The sequence below is a fragment of the Athene noctua genome, chromosome Z, assembly GCF_965140245.1.
Source record: "Athene noctua chromosome Z, bAthNoc1.hap1.1, whole genome shotgun sequence".
Classification (NCBI taxonomy): Eukaryota; Metazoa; Chordata; class Aves; order Strigiformes; family Strigidae; genus Athene; species Athene noctua.
The window spans coordinates 16032129-16049968 of record NC_134077.1 but is presented as its reverse complement, the minus strand read 5'-3'; the positions used below and the strand labels follow the sequence as shown (position 1 = coordinate 16049968).

General features: G+C 36.0%; 1 protein-coding gene across 1 annotated transcript in view; it reads left to right on the top strand.

The window, feature by feature from the left end:
- The window catches only part of WDR70 (WD repeat domain 70), a 141296-nt gene that overhangs the window by 104723 nt on the left and 18733 nt on the right, over nt 1-17840 (top strand). The window contains exons 12-13 of the mRNA XM_074932299.1: nt 4969-5053; nt 6128-6266. Of these exons, the coding sequence (XP_074788400.1) occupies nt 4969-5053; nt 6128-6266 (224 nt within the window). The remainder of the gene's footprint in view (nt 1-4968; nt 5054-6127; nt 6267-17840) is intronic.

The window sequence follows — 17840 nt, the reverse complement described above, 5'->3', positions numbered from 1 at the left end:
TAATGGCACTTGGCTTGTTTCTTAATTGCTGTTCAGGCTCCTGGATCCAGACTTCTACTGCCGCTGTACTTATTATGAATGAGTCCTAAGTGGTTGAGGTAAAAACTCTCAACTTTGCTGGTCCTTAGTGAACCAGACACTTACTCTGTAAGAACGTTCTCCTCCTTGGAAAGTAGGTGAACCATCTGTCTTTCCATTCTGGACGAAGAGAAATGCTGTATCTGTCTGTCAGTGGTGTTGCCCCCCAAAAATTCACACAGCTATAGTTTGTAAGTTTTTTAAGAGAAACCTCAGTGTGATTTTACATATTAACAGCAAACAAGGTTAATACTTAGGTGAGGAATATTCATTAGTGCTGTCTTGACTCCACTTATGTAAATTACCTTATGTTTCACATTTATGGATGTAGTCACATTGACGACCTTTGCTTATTTTTATTGAATGTGGCACATTTGGTTGTCTGCTCTTTGTCATCTGTCTCCAGATTTTGTGTCATGTTAAACAGACCTTCACTTATATTTTAGCTACCACACTCTGCTCTAAGCTATATAAAATGTTGATTGATTGTTTGCAGAATGTAAGACTCTGAGAATTTGGCCCTTCTGTGTGAATAGAAGTGCTACCTTTGTCTAATGTATTTAAAAAAAAAAGCTCTGTGTGCTGTGCTAGAGAACAAGGAGGATTCATGCCTTATTTTGACTTGTTTGGTTAGCGTTTTAATGTGAGTATTGCTTTGGATCTGTACCAACAAAAGCAGATGTGGATCCAACATTCTTAAATTAACACACCTGCCAAGTGCTGAGGATCAAAGAGAGGATAGTTGTTTGGGGCATGGGGACTTTCATTGAAAACCTGATTGATTCTCTTGCATCTGATGTAGATTCTGTGTTGGATATGAAAGAGATGAGACAGAGCTCAGCTGCAAGCACAAGGGAAAATGAAAAGCTAAGGAGCTGCTTATGAGAGTTCCTCGTTTTACTCTTGTTGGGTATTTGGTAGTAACTTGACAGAAATGTAAGAAAGTGATATTTGTGCACACTTATAATCATGAAAGTATTTTTTTCTGAATACAGTGAAGAGAGTATTTGGGGAACATTTTCTTTGTTTAGTAGTGAAGAGGTAAGTATTAGGACTGAATTTGGGTTTCTAATATAAAAAATTTAAAAAACCTTTTTTGACTCCTGGTATTTATAGAATTTATGGCGTTAGTTTTTGTCATAATATGAAGCAATGACTTCACTAATTCCATGAATCTCATTATACCTATTAGTTTGATGGTTCATTTATTTTCTGTGGTATGAACAATGTGCAGACTCAGTGCCATCTTAACCAGAAAACTTACATAGGAAAATAAGTTCACTGTAGTTAAACCCGAGAGAAAATATTCACATCTAAGCCTGCCAGCTTATGCAGATACATGCTTTCTTTAGATCTCAAAAATAATATTATTTTTTTTTTAGTTTTAGCTGTATTTGTCTTTTCAGTTTTCTTAAGGAAAATTAGAATATTTAATTTTGAATTTGGTTTAAAAACTAGAACCACCTTCAGTTTCCTGTATATTCAAGGATTATGCAGCGATATATACAGTGACTTTTTGTTTTGTGTAGAGTAATAATACATTGCTCCTTATGGTCAATACAGGCATTAGCGTTTTAAAAATCAAATGGTTTTACATCAAGTAATATTTTTCGGGACCTGAATGCTGATGTTCATTTCAAACAATGCCAAAAATGCATTCATTAGCTTTAATAGCCATAGTTAACTATTTGTAATAATTGGAGCTGAAATTACTTTCTCAAAGTCTTCCAGTGTCCTTCACTTCCATGTTTAGAGAAGATGATGCACTTAAATGTTTGGCCAGGCTGATATGGATGCAGGTGATGGTGAGAGCTGTTCCAAGTGTAAGTGCAGCATACCCAATTTGTGACTTCCCTCCCAAGGCCTTTGGCTCAGGGTGAGCGTGGTGCAGACCTGTGGCATCTCCGACAGTCTTCAGCTCTTGCAGCTCCTCTTGCAGAACAGGTGCAGAATGCAGAAGCATGTATCTTGTTCTGTAAGGTGCCTCTCCTCACACAGACAGGCTCTGAGTTTATAAACACATTCTGGTGCTCCTTCAGAGTAAGCCTTGTTATGCTATGTCTTTCCTGTCTATTTTTTTTTTTTTTTAATTCTTATTTCCTAAGTTTCTTTGCTCTCCCCTGTGATCTTTGATTTTCTATCCTTGAGCTTTGCTTTCAACATGAGACTCCCTCTTTAAAACAGGAGCTTCTAGAATCGTGTTGCTGACTTCAGGCTTTTTGAGTTTCTGGCAGCACTTTGCTTCTTTTGGGCGCATTTGCATCCATGTACTTGTCTTCCTGGTCAGGATCTTCTGAAACTAAAAAAATATCAGATAAAATCTTTGTAGTATCAGGACAATGGCCTTATTTTGAGTAAAAGCCATTTGGAAAGTGCGTATCCTGGCTCACGAAAGACAATTTTTCTAGGACCAAATTGTTATCTCTTGATAAATCCAGTGCTTAATGTGCACATAATGGTGTCTGACCTGATCATACCAGGCTACAGCCTGTTTGCTGGTGTCTTTCTCATTAAAATGGCAAAGAATAGAGTTTGAAATGCTACTAAAAACGCTATAAAATCTTTAAATACTCTGCCAACTTTGGAGAAGTCTGCCATTAAGACAAATACTGAATGATTTGGGTGGACAGTTTTGAATGCTTCATACTGAACTGTACAACTTCTGTTCCACTGCTTTTGCTTAAGGGTAACTATTTTTGCCCATGTATGAAGTAATGAAAAATAGATCAGTGTTGCTGCAGCTCTTGCAAAGAAACCCCTTATGCACCAATGGAAGGATGCTACTGGAAAAAAATCCTTGGTGTTGTGGAAAGTTAATATGTCTGTTTCCTTAGTGACAGTGATTTCAACTCCAAATGCAGATTAGATTCAGGAACAAATATTGTGTTTGCCACACAGAAAATTTTAGTTAGAAAAAGTGAATTTGGCAAATTCTTAAAGATGATAAGAGTTTCATGGCATTAGCCAAGTCATTCTACTAGCATTTCTCCCTTTCCAAATTCTTAATCATCTATTTCTGCACAGTGTTGCAGAAATCAGTAAGACAGTGTTGATTTGAAATCAACCATGACTTTTTGAGTCCTTCTAGTCTTCTAATGTTTTAAAACAGCAAATTACATTTTCTCGTTAGTGGAAGAGATATAGCTAAATGCCTGACTGTGTCTCTCCTGCTAAAGCCTGGCAGGACTACAGCTTGAAGATCATGTCAAGGCTTATTCCACTGGGAACAGAACAGCCTTGGCTGCTAGCCTTAGATCTGTCCCTATCCAGGAGATTTGCAGAGTGGCCAAATGGTATCCTTTGCATACATTTATAAAGTGCCGATGCTTTACATATAACATCTCACTGATAAGTGTTTTTTGTTGGGAGTGGAAGAAAAAAGGGAGGGTTTTTGTATTACAAGACCAAATGCTTTGAAGTGCTGGGGATGCAGTCTACTGGGAAACAATAAGAAAACAAATAGTTCCAAAATAGTGATTCCACATTTTTCTTTTTTGTCATTTTTTAGCTTCCCAATGAACAGAAATAGACTCTGCTCTAGACGTCATTTATTTAAGTTGTCCACTTCTTTAAAATATTTTGCAGTAAGGAGTTATCCTAGTCCTTAATATAAACATACATGATGTACGAGGCCACACATTACTGCTTTCCCTGTAAAGAGTACTGCTGGCCTTGATTTCTTTTGTTACAGAATGTTGGGGGTTTTTTAACAATTTTTTTCCCAAGACCTCCTGTAAGCTCTTGATCTCAAAGGCTGTGAATCCACAAAATACTTTTAGACAACAAAATTACTGCCCTGCAAGGTTTGTGCTTTGAAAGGAAGCAGGTCTGTGGATTACCAGTCACTTGCCTCCTTTTCTTCATAGACCAGTAAGATTTTGTTACTTTGAAAGTCCTTCTTTTCACCCTTGAAAGTGCTGAAGCACTCATGTCAAATACAAGAAGTTGTCTAGGTGCCTGAGTGAGGTGCTTCAAAGCTCAAATTCTGTAGCTCATCTCATGCTAGAAATATGTATCCCAGAGGGGTGATCAGCAGAGATGTAGATAGATTTCTCTGAGAATAACTAATTAATTTCTCTTATTTTCTCCCCCCCCCCCCGTTCTCACTTTGTTAGTGTGTCATAACTTTGAAAAGGAATAAACAGCCTGACTTTTACAGAGCTACAGTCACACCATGTTTATCAAACAGACAAGAATTGCTATAAATGTCTTGCTGTAATGTTGATTTTGGCTTTTATGGCCAAAGGTAGTATGGACGGATGTGAAAAGGTTTTGTTATAGCAAGTGTGCGTTCACTTCCTTTCCTTATCCTCCTTCCCCAAGGATTTCTGGCTGATTCCAAGGCCTGTTCTCGGTACGGAGTTTGCAGTTTGTTGGTATTTGCCTGCTAAAGAAGGGGGAAGGCTTCAAGTGACTTTCATTCTCCCTGATCATTTTTTAAGGGCAGGTAGAAATCAGACATACAAAACTTGTTTAGTTTTTGATCTAGACCATCTATGGTTTGGGTTTGGGGTTTTTTTGATATCTTAAAAATTAAATTTACCCCTACTAGCAGAGCATCGGTGCTCATAAACACAGAATAAATTAGTGTTTGGGGAATCTGATTTCACTGTGGATAATAATTCTTGGTAGGAGGGATTGCCATGATGGAGTTGAGCTGCTGAGGAGACATTTCTCATCCACTAGAGTGCAGCAGGTGGAACTTTGCATCCTTGCACTTATGTAGTCATTTAGGGACAAAATACTTCCAAACCATCCCCATTTTGAATGCTTCTGTGGGATCATTCTGTTCTTTTTGTGTCTGAATTAGAGGATGAAATTTTCTGCATGTGTCTGAATTCTTGACTTGCTAATTCTATATTGCTAACCTTTGTCCCTTTTGTTTCATAGGAGATGATACTTTAAAGATATGGGATATTAGACAATTTAAAAAGCCTCTTAATTCAGCGGAAAGACTGCCCAGCTTCTTTCCAATGTAAGTACTGTAATTTTTTCCAGCTAGTAGAAGTAGTTGTGCTGAACGGGAGGGAGTCTTCCAGAGTTCTCCACCTCAGTTCCCACTAGGTCCGGAACTGTGTAGAAAGCACTGCATAGGGAGGATTGTGCAATTACAAATTTTGGTTATTTTTGGATTTCACAGTGCTTTAAAAGATCCCATATTTTTGTGATAATTCATAACTAGATTTGCTTGGTTTGTGCCGTTTTTCAGTCTCATGTGTCTTATGTCTAATTAGATTAGCAGCTTTCCAGGAGGACAGTTCATTGCCTTATGTTTGTGTAATGAGATACATAAGTAGTCCTCATTCTTACTTGGTCTGTGATTAATGAAAAAAGAGCTGGATTGAAAAGTAGACATAACATAAAAGGTGCATGGTATGAATTCAATTGGTTATGATGTTAGAAGTGGTGATGACTGTCTTCTTTGATACTAAAATACTGTGTTGTACTGCATAGTGCTAAGTTCTGTATTTAATATTTTTATGTAATGGGTATTACCTGCATTTCTGTAGCTGTAGCACAACCAAATCCAATTTTAAGGACAATTTATACTTTTGAAATAAGATCTTAGAAAGGCAGGTCATGGACATCTCAGACTGCAATTTGTATCACAGAGGAAAAGTAAACAGACAAACAATTTTGGCCACTGTATAAACACAGTGCCTTGCATCATTGAAGAATGTAACATCAGCAAAACCAGATTTCATCCTTGATATATTTTTTTTACTTAATGATGATAACCAGATTTGAAAATATTTTTTCTTTGTTTGTTTCTCATATTGAGAAGTTTACAACACTTGAGCAGAGGATTATTTTGTTGGCAGTAGGATTTTTATTGGATCTACACATTCTGTGTATAGCTGTAATGGTACCTGTGAACTGTCTGATAAAGACAGTAATAGAGGACAGCTGATAAAAGATTTGTTTAAAGCTTTGTCCTGAAAGTATTAACAAATAGAAAGGATTATTTTTAAGGGGTGCAATTTGTATCTAAGTTCCTTATGCATTAATTATTGGTTTGTCCAGCATGATGATTTGTTTTTTTCAACAGGACAGATTGTTGTTTCAGCCCGGATGATAAAATACTTGTCACAGGCACCTCTGTTAAGAAAGGTGGTGGCAGTGGGAAGCTTTTTTTCTTTTATCGGGAGACTTTCCAGAAGTTGTATGAAATAGAAGTTACAGATGCGGTATGTATTTTAGTTTTCTTTTGACAACTGATCAAAATACTAATGAAATCACATTCAAATGCTTTTTTTGCCCTTATATGGGTAATGACCTACTCACACTACTGTAATTCCTCTACTCCATATTTAAGAGATAGAGTGGCCTGAATAGGTGCTATTCTCCTTTCTATTAAGAATACAAAAGAAAATCTTGGAACAAAGTGTTTAAGCACTAGATCCCTGCTTTGGTGTTACCATTGCCTTTCTCAAGGATTTCTGTGAACCCTCCTAGATCTGCAAATGAGGCAGAAATCCTAAAATTCTTATACGTTTATGCTGTTACTCTGCCAGTTATCATGATGAGATGCCATATTGTGACAAAACTCCTATTTGTCCCTGCAACTAAACTTGTGGTTACTATAAAATGTATTTCAATGGACTCAAGATTGTGTAAATGCAACAAGTTTCATAGCAAAAGACAGGCATCATTAGGAATCCTTCCATCAGAAATACCCTTCTCACAGCAATATAAAAAGGTAAAACTGTGAATCTGTACGTAATACAGAAGAGTCTGTGTGTGGCTTGAACTACCTATTCCCTTGTACAGAAGTAAAAAACTTAATATCATAGTTGAAAAAGAAGTATTTTCACTGTTGTGATGTACAGAAGTGAGCTTATGGACTGTAACAAACAGGAGTGGGAGAAATTCAAACAGAATTGTATTGCTTAAATACTGCAATGTATGCTTAAGTCCTGTTAGTTGTTGCAGTCTGTCAGATAGCAACTTGTTGCTTCATTTGAGGACATTATTTTCTCCTTCTGCACTTTTCTTAACCCAGCACAGCAGTCTTTCTTAGCACAGTAGACAAAAACTTCTTGTGCTGGAGATCATTTCTACAGAATTTACATTTGTATTGACTTCTCTTTTCAAATCTCATTTTCTCTTCTAATTCATTCTAAAGCAAAATCTGCTTTCAGATGAACTTGTTGTATCGTTTCTGTGGCAGCAATCTTGCAAATTAAAAAATTCAGAATTCATGTCAAACAGAGAGCATGTGTTTTTTCTGGAGGGGGAAAAAAAAGCCCTGTTTTTATTTTAAACATATATTCTAAATACAGTTTTTATATGACAATGGCAGTTTTATTTAGTACTAAATGGTATCTCTGAAAATAGCATCAACTGCGTTTTAAATTTTTCTCTTGTGGAAAGTACCAAACCTCAGCTTAACTCATGAGGATTTCTAGTGGATTTTTATTTTCTGTTACAAGTATTATGACCAAGAATTTATAACCTTTTTTCTGAAACAAAAAATGAATGCCTCAGTATCCCTTCTGAAACTTCATAACAGCAAAAAGGAAAACAATTGCATAAGGTAAAGTGCAAGAGGTGGTTTGTAGGAGCTCTTCTGACCTTGGGCACAGGAAACAAAATGGCTTAGCAATTCTATTCACAGTGAATTTGGACTCCTTAGAGCTAAGTGTCTGGATGTGGTCATTGTGGCATCTCCATTATGTGGTGGTGAAGTCTGTAAGTGTACAGTAACTTCACCTGAGCTTGAAGACTGCAAGAAAAATAGACTTGGCAATGGTGGATCCTGTATCTCCAAAAGAAATTAAATAGTAAAGAAAATTTACTACTTAAGAAAAAAAAAAAAAACAAACAAAAAACAAAACAAACCGAACTGTTTTCTGTTCAAAGGAAATATAATTTTTAATTGCTAACTTTGTCCCCCAGAAAAGTGGTTGTTTAATTCTCTGAAATAGTGGGTCTGTTTACCTGCTGGGGTAGATAATGCTACAGGAGAGTCCAGAAAAGATTGTTTTGCTATCAGTTTTTCTCAGAATTGAGAGATAAATTACTGTTCTTTTGTTTCAAAATGCAAGAGAGACATGGAGCTGAGAACCAACAGTAGGAAATTACTGGAAAACCAAATTAGGGGTCAATAGGTGACTTCACTGGGGCCACTCGCGTAGTAAAATTTTAAGTATGTGTACAATCTCAGCAGGTTCATAATTTTATACTTTAAATTTATATAGGTGCTGATTTTTATGTGGTACTTTTTAAGACTGTAGTAAATCACTGTTGTCTGTAGGGTTTTAGTGGTGCTGTTTTTCTTCATTTTTAGTTATAAAATTTAAGACTGTTGTTCTACTGCTTTGAATATAATAGGTCAAATAAAAGTGATGGAAATAATGGGTGAAGAATTGAGATGTATAAATGCTGGCCTTATAACATAATATTCAATGTGAGTCAGCACTAATACTACCTCTACAATCAGCCTGTCTAGCTTACAGCTTCAATACTACACGTCTAAGAAAAACACAGTTAAGCATATCAACCTCAATCGAAAAGAATAAAAATTACTGTAGGTGGTGTTATAAAATAAAAGCAGAATATTTTTTCAAGATCTTTCTACTGTTTGTATCCTTCAGCTTTTTCATTAGTGTTCTTTGCTTGTTCTTCTCAAATTGCAGTGTTTCATGAAATATAAACACATAAAGGCATGCTAAAAGCAAGTGAATTTTCAAGAATCTGGCTTTTTTATTTTATGAGCAGTACATGCTGTTTGTTGGAAAGATCATTGGCCTATAAATTGATAGATTAATATCTTGTGTAGTTTATCAAAGCATTTTTCAGCAGTAATTACTTGCTTTCTACAGACTCCTAGTTTCCATTTTTTCCTTAGTCTGTTAAAAATGCAGATAGCAGGTTAGTGTAATTAAAGATAAACGTGTAATGTTCTCCAAGTCTTCAGTTTGTCTTCTGCAACTAAATATCATACTACTTTACCTTTTGTACATTATCTAGTGTTTAAATATGTAATTTCAGTGCTTCTATTTCTGGTTTTTTTAGGCATTGCATAGATGAAGTTACACAATGAGAATAGTAAAAGCACAAATATATATCTCTGCAAAGAGATTCATCTGCTCTCATTTCTCATGAAAATAATTTCAGTGATTTCAGTTGGATTTAGTACAAATTGCTAAAGAAAAAGGGCATCATTAGTCATTTATTTTAAGTATAAAATGAAAATAGTAAGACCTTTCAAGGGCAGTTGTATACCAGTTTAGTGGTAGAACATATATAATCAGAATAACAGAAAATCTAGTGTGAAGAGAAAACATAAACTGTTAATGTGTTACTTTTTTTTAATTTCATCAAGATTTTTTAAAGGAAATGCTGGTAAGCTTAGAAAATTGAAAAACACTTAAATAGCAGTAAACATTATCTTAAACCTCCTTGGTAAATAGCCAGTGCAATTGGCCTGTGAATGAACCTAGGGGGTAATGGGAAAATATTTAATGGGAATGTTTGACCAAAGCTGTGTCTGGCATTCCTTTCCATCACACGACACAAACCTTTTTTTCACCTTTTCTTTCAAGTTTTCATGGGAAAACCCAGTACTGTTTCAGAGCTGCGAGAGTGAAATCTTGTGGTTTTACTAATGGACTAACAGACTGATTAGACTCTGCTGCTGTGTCTGGGTATAAATGTTAATTTGCATTTCATTTCCTATATTAGTCTTTTTTTGGGTGGGGTGCGTTTTTTTGTTTGTTTGTTTTGTCATAATCAGTGGCTAAACTAGTGACTTTATTGTGTCCACTACTGAATGCCATTCCACCATGTAGGCATTGGAACTTCTGTGGAACTCAAGTTTCTCAGATAAATAGCAATACTTTTTGAAGAAAAACTAAATAAATGTTAGAAGTGGTGCAGACTGTGGGCTCTCTCTCTGGCCAGTAGCAGTGTGCCAGCAGGAGGCAGCATGAACAGGGCAAGTACACAATGATATGTCTCTGATGATCCCATTCTGCCTACAGTGATCTGTGACTTAGACATATCTTGATGCAGACATAGGAATTTTACAATTAATAGCACTCAGTGTATTTTTCTTCCATGAGTTTACCAAGGAGTGAAATTACCCATGTTGCAGGTTACTGGTAGAGTCATTTACTTACTGCAGATTAGCTGAAAAACTCAGGGGTGAGAACTCTTGCCTCTCCCACTCTAAGGAAGCTGATGCTCCATTTGCAGTACTTCAGCCTTACTGTGGCTCATCGTGTACAGGTGTGACTGGAAATCATGAGGGCTTTGTACTGTGACCATTGTTATGTATGCTAAACCATACAGAATTCCCCTCCTTAACAAGAACCAAACTTTTAAAAATCCTGTTATGCACATGCAACTTTTTCATAGTTTTTCTGTCTCTGTTTCTTCTATCTTGACAGTGTTATCTGTGAACAATTCTTTTTCTCTCACCGCAAATATCCACAAGAAAGTATTTATATTAAACTTCCTCAGTTTGAGCATTTGAGGTTTATTTTATGTGAGATTTATAATTGCATGCAGAATGTTTCTTTACACCAATTAGCTGGATGAGGAGACTTAAATAAGATGCTAGAAAGTATAACTACTGGAAAAAGAGATACAAAGTGTATGCATGGAAACTCAGAAGTCATTTCCCTTTTCTTGGGTAGTATGAGAGGAAGGAAGACCTATAGCTGCTTTGGGATGAGGTCTTATCTTTTGGGACATCTGTAACTACACTCTCTGGAGTGGAAGGGACATTTCATTGTCAGATGCAAGTCAGGGACAGTTTATTCCTAATTCTCAGTTTAATTATACAAGTATACGATCTTCATGGGAACCAGTTTTAAATAGCTAGTGTATGGGAAACAGAGTTGGGTACATTTCCTTCAATGTCAGGTTAATTTAAAATAGCTGTGGATAGCCACTAGAATCACTCTCACATGTCTATCGCTCATCTGGCTAGTTCAAACAGATCACCCAGTAGTTATCCTTATTACAGGTAAGACTGATTTTTGGCAGCAGTATAGCAATCATTTTCCCCATCTGGAAAGGAGAAGTAGCACTCTCCATTACTGCCAAACAAGACTGGGCACTGAGAAAGAAAAAAAATAAAAGTTGTACAATTACAGAAATTGCTATTTTTAAATGAAAATGTTACTAATCATTTTTAAATTAGCCAAGATGATGAGATTGTGCACATTATAAAATAAGATGTGCCGGTTTTTAAAATATTCTGCAGGTTTTTGTAGATAAGCAACAATCTAAAAACACGGATATGTGGTTGTTTTGGGAAACCTGTTTCTGTTAGGACGATTATTCAATATTTTCTTAGTTTCTCAATATAAGCAAAAGTAAAATTATTCAGTACTTCTGAAAATACCTCTAAGGGATGTTTCAAGAAGGTCTTCTGAGACAAGCTATAAATAAAGCTTCTTTTTAGATTAGAGTGAAAAGGAAAGAAGGAATAAGGAATATGAAACTTCCAGCATCCCTTATGCACAGTTGATATAAGATTGCAGTATTTCTTTCCTTGACCTCAAACGATAGCATTTACTATTTATAAGGTGCAGTAATACAGTAAAGGGCTTTTCCACTGTGGCCTATTTCACTAAGATTTAAAGCTTTTGAATTTAAGAAAAATAAATTCTTTTAACTTCTGGACGAGATCATCATGCTACTTCTGGCGGGTTTTAAGCCATTTATTTTATTTGAAAGGAAAATCCACATTCTCCACAATAAGAAAGTAAATACAGTATTTAAGACCCAGTAAATTGAAGTAAAAAAAACCCAAAACCAAAAACCAACCAACCAAAAAAGGTGAATCACAGGAATGTGTTTTCTTTTATAGTGAGGTAACCTGTCAGTTTTTATTCTCTGCTTTCATATTTGTAAAAACACTGTGCTCCTTCCCTTCATATATTCTGCAGAAGCATGCACTTTCTTAGAGAGAGCTGTCACTAGAGGTTTGAGAGAAATAAACTGTGCAGCTTTCCTCCACAGGGAGTGGAGGGTATATGTGAAGGTTGCCTGCCTTAGTTTTCCAATATACTTTGTTGAAAGTGTGGCTGTAATTTTAACAGAGCATATGCTTGAAAATGCCCTACCTTGCAATTCCAAGGAAAACGATTTGACAACTGAAGTCACTTTTTCTATTAATCAAAAAAGGAAAGTGTTATTCAGTGGCTCAATTCACTTCTAAGAATATATTTTGTAGCTGTAACTTGAAAGGTAAGTGAAACAGCATTGCTATCCGTATGTTCTCTATTGAGATCCTGCTTTAAATTGTTGGCCTCTGAAAATGTTTTTTAGGATATTTCTAGTTTCTACATAGAAATTTGTTAATTTCGTCCTTTTCTGGTCCCTCTTCTATTGAATGTTTCCACACAGTTTCCAAGTCATGTTTCACAAGGGAAAGACATTAGTGTTGTTTCCTCTACTACTATATCCTCATGAGTATTTTAAATCTAATGATAGGAGGTCACTGCATTCTAGATATTCCCTAATCTCCCACCTTATTTATTGTAGTTGGTTCTTTTCCTTGGAAAAGCTCCAGGGGAATCTCGAACCTGAAGATTTTTGCGATTGAGCTTTAAAATAGATTTTTAATATTAGTACATTTTTATTGTGTGAGCAGCCTTTTTTATTTTTGGATCAGAGCATGCATAGTATCAACATATGAGTGTTAACCATCTTTTTGTTCAAAAGAAGAAACAAGGTGGAAGCAAACTGGTAGCATTTGTTGTTCAGCTTTGCAGATGTTTGGAAATGGCAGTGCTAAATCTGTTATTTAATATTTTTTTAAAATAAAGAATTTATCAGTTTTTTAGGAGTTACTTAGTCTACATTTTTTCCCCTCCTCTGGTCAGTGGGTGCATCCAGGAGGCAAACAGCCTTTCCCAGATACAGCAGCATGGCAAGCCAAGTCGTTGGCTTTTGGATCACCACTCTGCTCTTGAGACACCAGGAAAAAGAGATTACAGAGTGTGCAGTTGGAATTAATGTTGTCTTTAAACAGCATTATCTTTCTAGGATTCTTAAGGCAGAAATACTGTTCTTGGAGGGGGGCAGACAGTTAATGTAGCTGATGTTTCATACAAGTCTACAGAGAAATCAAGGTGGCTTCATGGAGAAGGCAAGACCTCTATATAAAATTCTTTCTTACTGTGCTAACTTTATCAATTGATTTTACTTTCCGTTCTCATGTCAGCCATGATTATCAGTGATCCTTGTTTATTATGTAGAAATAGTGGTATTTCTGGAGGTAAGATTGCCATTAGCTTCAGATTACAATATCAAGTTTCTGATTCTATTTTTTTCTTTAATTTTTCCTTTAAATTCTGGTTGCATAGAATTGGAGAGAAAATATCTCTGTGTGCATTTTGGGAAAAATATGCTGAAACATTTGCTTAAAACTCTTTAAGGCTTCTTTCTGAATTTTATAAATAGAGTATGAGGTCATGAGAAGTAGGAAGTCCCTTTTGAAACACTGAGATCTTGAGGACAGGCAGGAGTCACTCTGCTACCTAGAAGTTAGACTGCTTATGGACCTTTCATGCAGCCCAGCATCATGAGAGTTCTAGTATATTCTGAGGCATTTTTCCTCTCTTTTAACAAGTAATGTATGCATTCTTGCTGGGATGTATTTCATAAGCAGTTGCAGGGAAGTATTCGGTCCATGAAAACTGTGGACCACTTCAAACATGTCCATGAAGATTTGTACAAAGACTAAATTTATATCCCCTATAGAGCAGTCTTAAGTATCTGATGTTTCTAAATTGTTCCACACATTCATTATAGAATGCAAAAGCTTGAAAGCCACTGCTTTAATATCTGTCCTAATTACAAAAATTGTTTAAAAGCGGTAGTAGCGAAACAGATATGAGGAACAATAATTGAAGGATTTTGTGGTAGAAGGAAGCTGTCTTTAGCTGTTAGCATCCAAATATTTTAATGATTTATTTAAAGACACAGAAATCCTATTAAGTAAGCTTTTTCAGAAATAACTTTGTACATTTCTCTTCTGAGAAGATGTAGCACTGAAGACAGATGGACTTAATGTTGTGCAAGTTCCAGAACTATAGTAGATTAAGATGGAAAGCATACCGAGATTTGATTCCTCACTCCAGGACAAGCTTGAAATTGCTTACCCTTCTCAAATATAAAGATAACTTAATGTAACAATAGGCTTATGTATTGGGTAATGTTAATTTGAGAGGTCATTACTGCTTCTTTTAAAAAACCCAACTAATAAGCAGTTAGGTTTCCTAAGTAGTATTGCTTAATTATGCTTTAAGCTCCGACATGTTCAAAGGATACTGCATTACACAAGCGGTTATTCACCATGAATATGTAGGGGTTTACAGAGAAAAGACAGAATAGATGTGCTAATTGAAATGGTTGTACATGTATATGCACTGATTTTGATAGACTGGGGTTTTTTTCAGCAGTGTTGGAATTTGTAAAAACTACGGTGTAAGATAAATGTTCAGTTCAGTCAGAAAGCCTCATTTGGCCACTGCTGTGGTGACCTGTCCTTGCAGAGTCCACAACTACAGTCAGAATGTCATTTTACACGTTCAATATCTTCCCTGCTGACATGTCACTTATCTGGCTGTCTGGACAGCCAAATGCAGCAAACCCGAGCAGTGCTGTTCAAACAGAACCCATCACATACCGTCATGGCCACTGAAGCAAAGCTTGCATATAGGAGAGAGAAAGTTTGTTTAAGTTTTTCTTTTCCTGACTGAAAATATTTTCTTAGAGCAGCAAGCTCTCACTGTCACTTTTTTATTGTATATCTTCAGAACAGATTCTGAAGGAATTATTTTTTAGATTGTAGGTTAGGAAAGAAGTAAGCAATAAGGCCAAACATAGGCTGTATTTGTTTCTCTTTTATCCTTACTCATTTTTAAATATCTCCAGATCTAGGCCTGATCTTTCAAGCAAAGATTCTACAGATTTCTTGGACAGTTTTAGGAGTTTGTATCTGCTGTATTCTTTCTGCACTAGAAGTATTTAATTTGGCTTCAAGGATCCTTTATCCTTGAGTTTTATGTAAGTAGCACAACATACTATAATATAGATCCTCGTTAATTTTATGTTTTTCTTGTATAGTTATTTTGGCCATTGTAGGCTGCAGGGATTCACCTGACCAAATATAGATGTCTACAACTGATCCAGTCACCCTAGGCTTCTTTTCTAATCAGCAGAGAAAAATAAACACATCCAGACTGATTTTTATCTCGTCCTAAAATAGATACTAAAACAGGTTATATGAAGGCCACTATAAAATGCTTATTTCTCTCCCTTAACTATAAAGGGAGATGAAAGTTTGTTGGCATTTGAAGAGTAGATGTCTAAAGATTAGAGTTTTAGACATCTTAAGTTTGGTAAGCCCCATCTAAGATCTTTGCTTCCCTCAACTCATGTTTATTCTCTCCTGCTAAAGCACTGGGACAATTCATCTCTTGTGCTTTGACCTTGCCAATAGCAAAGTAGGAGACAGTGAGTTACTTTTGCACTCATTTCTATTGATTGAAGGATTTATGTCTGTAGGCAATTTATAGGAGAAAAGCCTGATACGTTATGAAACAATTGTCCTAGCTAAGAGTCAAGTCTATGCTCTCTTAACTTCTACCTGATTTCCAGACACAACTGTCAAAACATCAGCAACTTCACTTTAGGATTACAGAAATTTATCTAAATTTTAACAAACTTTTTAAAATCTGTGGAAACATCACGTGAAGGAAACATCAGAACCCCATTAATTCTTGCTTCAACATTTAGAGATGTGTGAAAGCCTAGAATTAACATATTCCCTTTCCATTTTCAGTATTTATCTGGAATCAGTGGTATTTTTTTCTAGCAGTAATTTGCAAGGAAATCAATCTGCTTTTTCCAGGTTACAAATGGGATGTTAGCTGCACACTCACCACAGATAGTACCAGTATTAGCTGTATGTCAGCATAATTCAGTAGAGATTTCCAACCTCTAAGGGTAATTTTCTGTAAGTGTGGAAGTAGATAGATGCATCTTCTCCATTTACCAGATTTGTTTGTCTCTACTTCTGTTTAAACAGTTTTCTCTAATAGCTTTGGGAGCAGCCACTAATTTAGTGAACTTAGCCTAAAGGTCTGATAGATGCAGATAACTGAATAATCAATTCTGTCATTTTGGAGCAAATACATAAGCAGGCTGAGAGTCATGATCTATTACAGAAGAATGAAAGGCTGCATCTGAAGTGAAGAGAAAGAAAAATTTAAAAGCCTTATTCCAACAGTGCGTAACTGATATGGAAGCATGTTTTTCTTTCCTCTTCCCTGTATGGCAGGAGAAGCTTTACTAATGAACTTGAAAAAGCCAATACATTATCATGCATTACCTGAAAATACACGTCACATGAAATGTTCATATTCAAAGACAAATGCATGGTATATAACCTTAAAATTTAACGGCCTTTAGGGAGAAGGGATTATTTCCAGAGGAAACAATGCCTGATTGAAAAGCAGTAAGACCTCCTGAAAGAGGGAAAAGAAATGAAAACATTATTGTAAAATATGGCCCCTCTAATTTACTTTCCTTAGCAAGGAAAGAATATAGCCCCATTGACTTAAGTGCTATAGAAGAATGTGGTGATTCCTATTTATGTCCAAAATAGGAAAGTCCTTGGAATTTTTTTGAAAATGGTGAAATTTGGTATCATGCCAGTCTAGCAGCAAATTATGACCTCCGTTTTCCGTTATATCAGTATATGCATACGCACATATGTCTGTTTAATTCGCGAAGAATGAAAGTTTGGCTGTTATCTTGGGGCTTGTATACATATAAAGGTAGTTATATTTTGTTGGGTATCAATTAAAGTTTCAACTGCAATGCAAAAATAAGAAATCAATGCTTTTGTACAGCTTCAGCTCACAAATATGTAAAATGTTAGTATGGGATACAAGAAGACAGCGATGGAGGGAAACCTTAATCTTCCATCGCTTTCTTGCAGTGGACTGAAAGAGGATAGAGGTGAATGATGCTTTCAAGAGACATTCTTTATATATGCTCTCCTTATTTTGTTACATAACGGGCAACCTTATATTTTGCTAGTTTCAAAAGATGTGAGATTAAGTGACTGCTCAAGCTCTGGAATGTAGTAGAAAAATATTTTAGGCATAAGAATTAATGTTTATGTGAAGACTATACATACTCTGTAATATGTAGGAACTGAGAATGCTTACTCTATTTGCTCAGGTTTTTTTCTTAATACGCTTTATCTATGTTTTCCATAGTGCATCCCCTCCAAAGCTTCTCACGACCCCCATAATCTCTGCCAGTCCCTCTTCCCAGTGTGAAACATCTCCAACACATCCTAGGTCCTCTTACTAGAATTTAATAATCTTCCCTCACCTTTCTGCCTCCAGCCTGTATTGACACCCCCCCCCAAGGTTGCCCTTCCCATCTTGGATCTGCTCTATCCTTGCTGTAAAACTGAGTGTGTTTCCCTGAAGCATGGGCCAGGGAATTGAAAAAAACTGAATTTTGCCTTTACTGCTGCAGTCTTGAACCATCTTTATAAGCAAAGATCCAGGAGAATTCTTTGAATCCTTGACATCAGTCTGTAATTTTATGACCTTACCACAGCTCCATGGTTTCATCCTAGGGGTGAATTTTCCATTCATATGCCACAAATCATTTTAATCTTTTCTTGCTGACCTTGTAAAATGCCCTCTCTGCATTGTTTACGCCCATCAGGGTGTTACCCAAGTGCTCTTGACAGTTTCAGTTCAGGTAATTAGCTT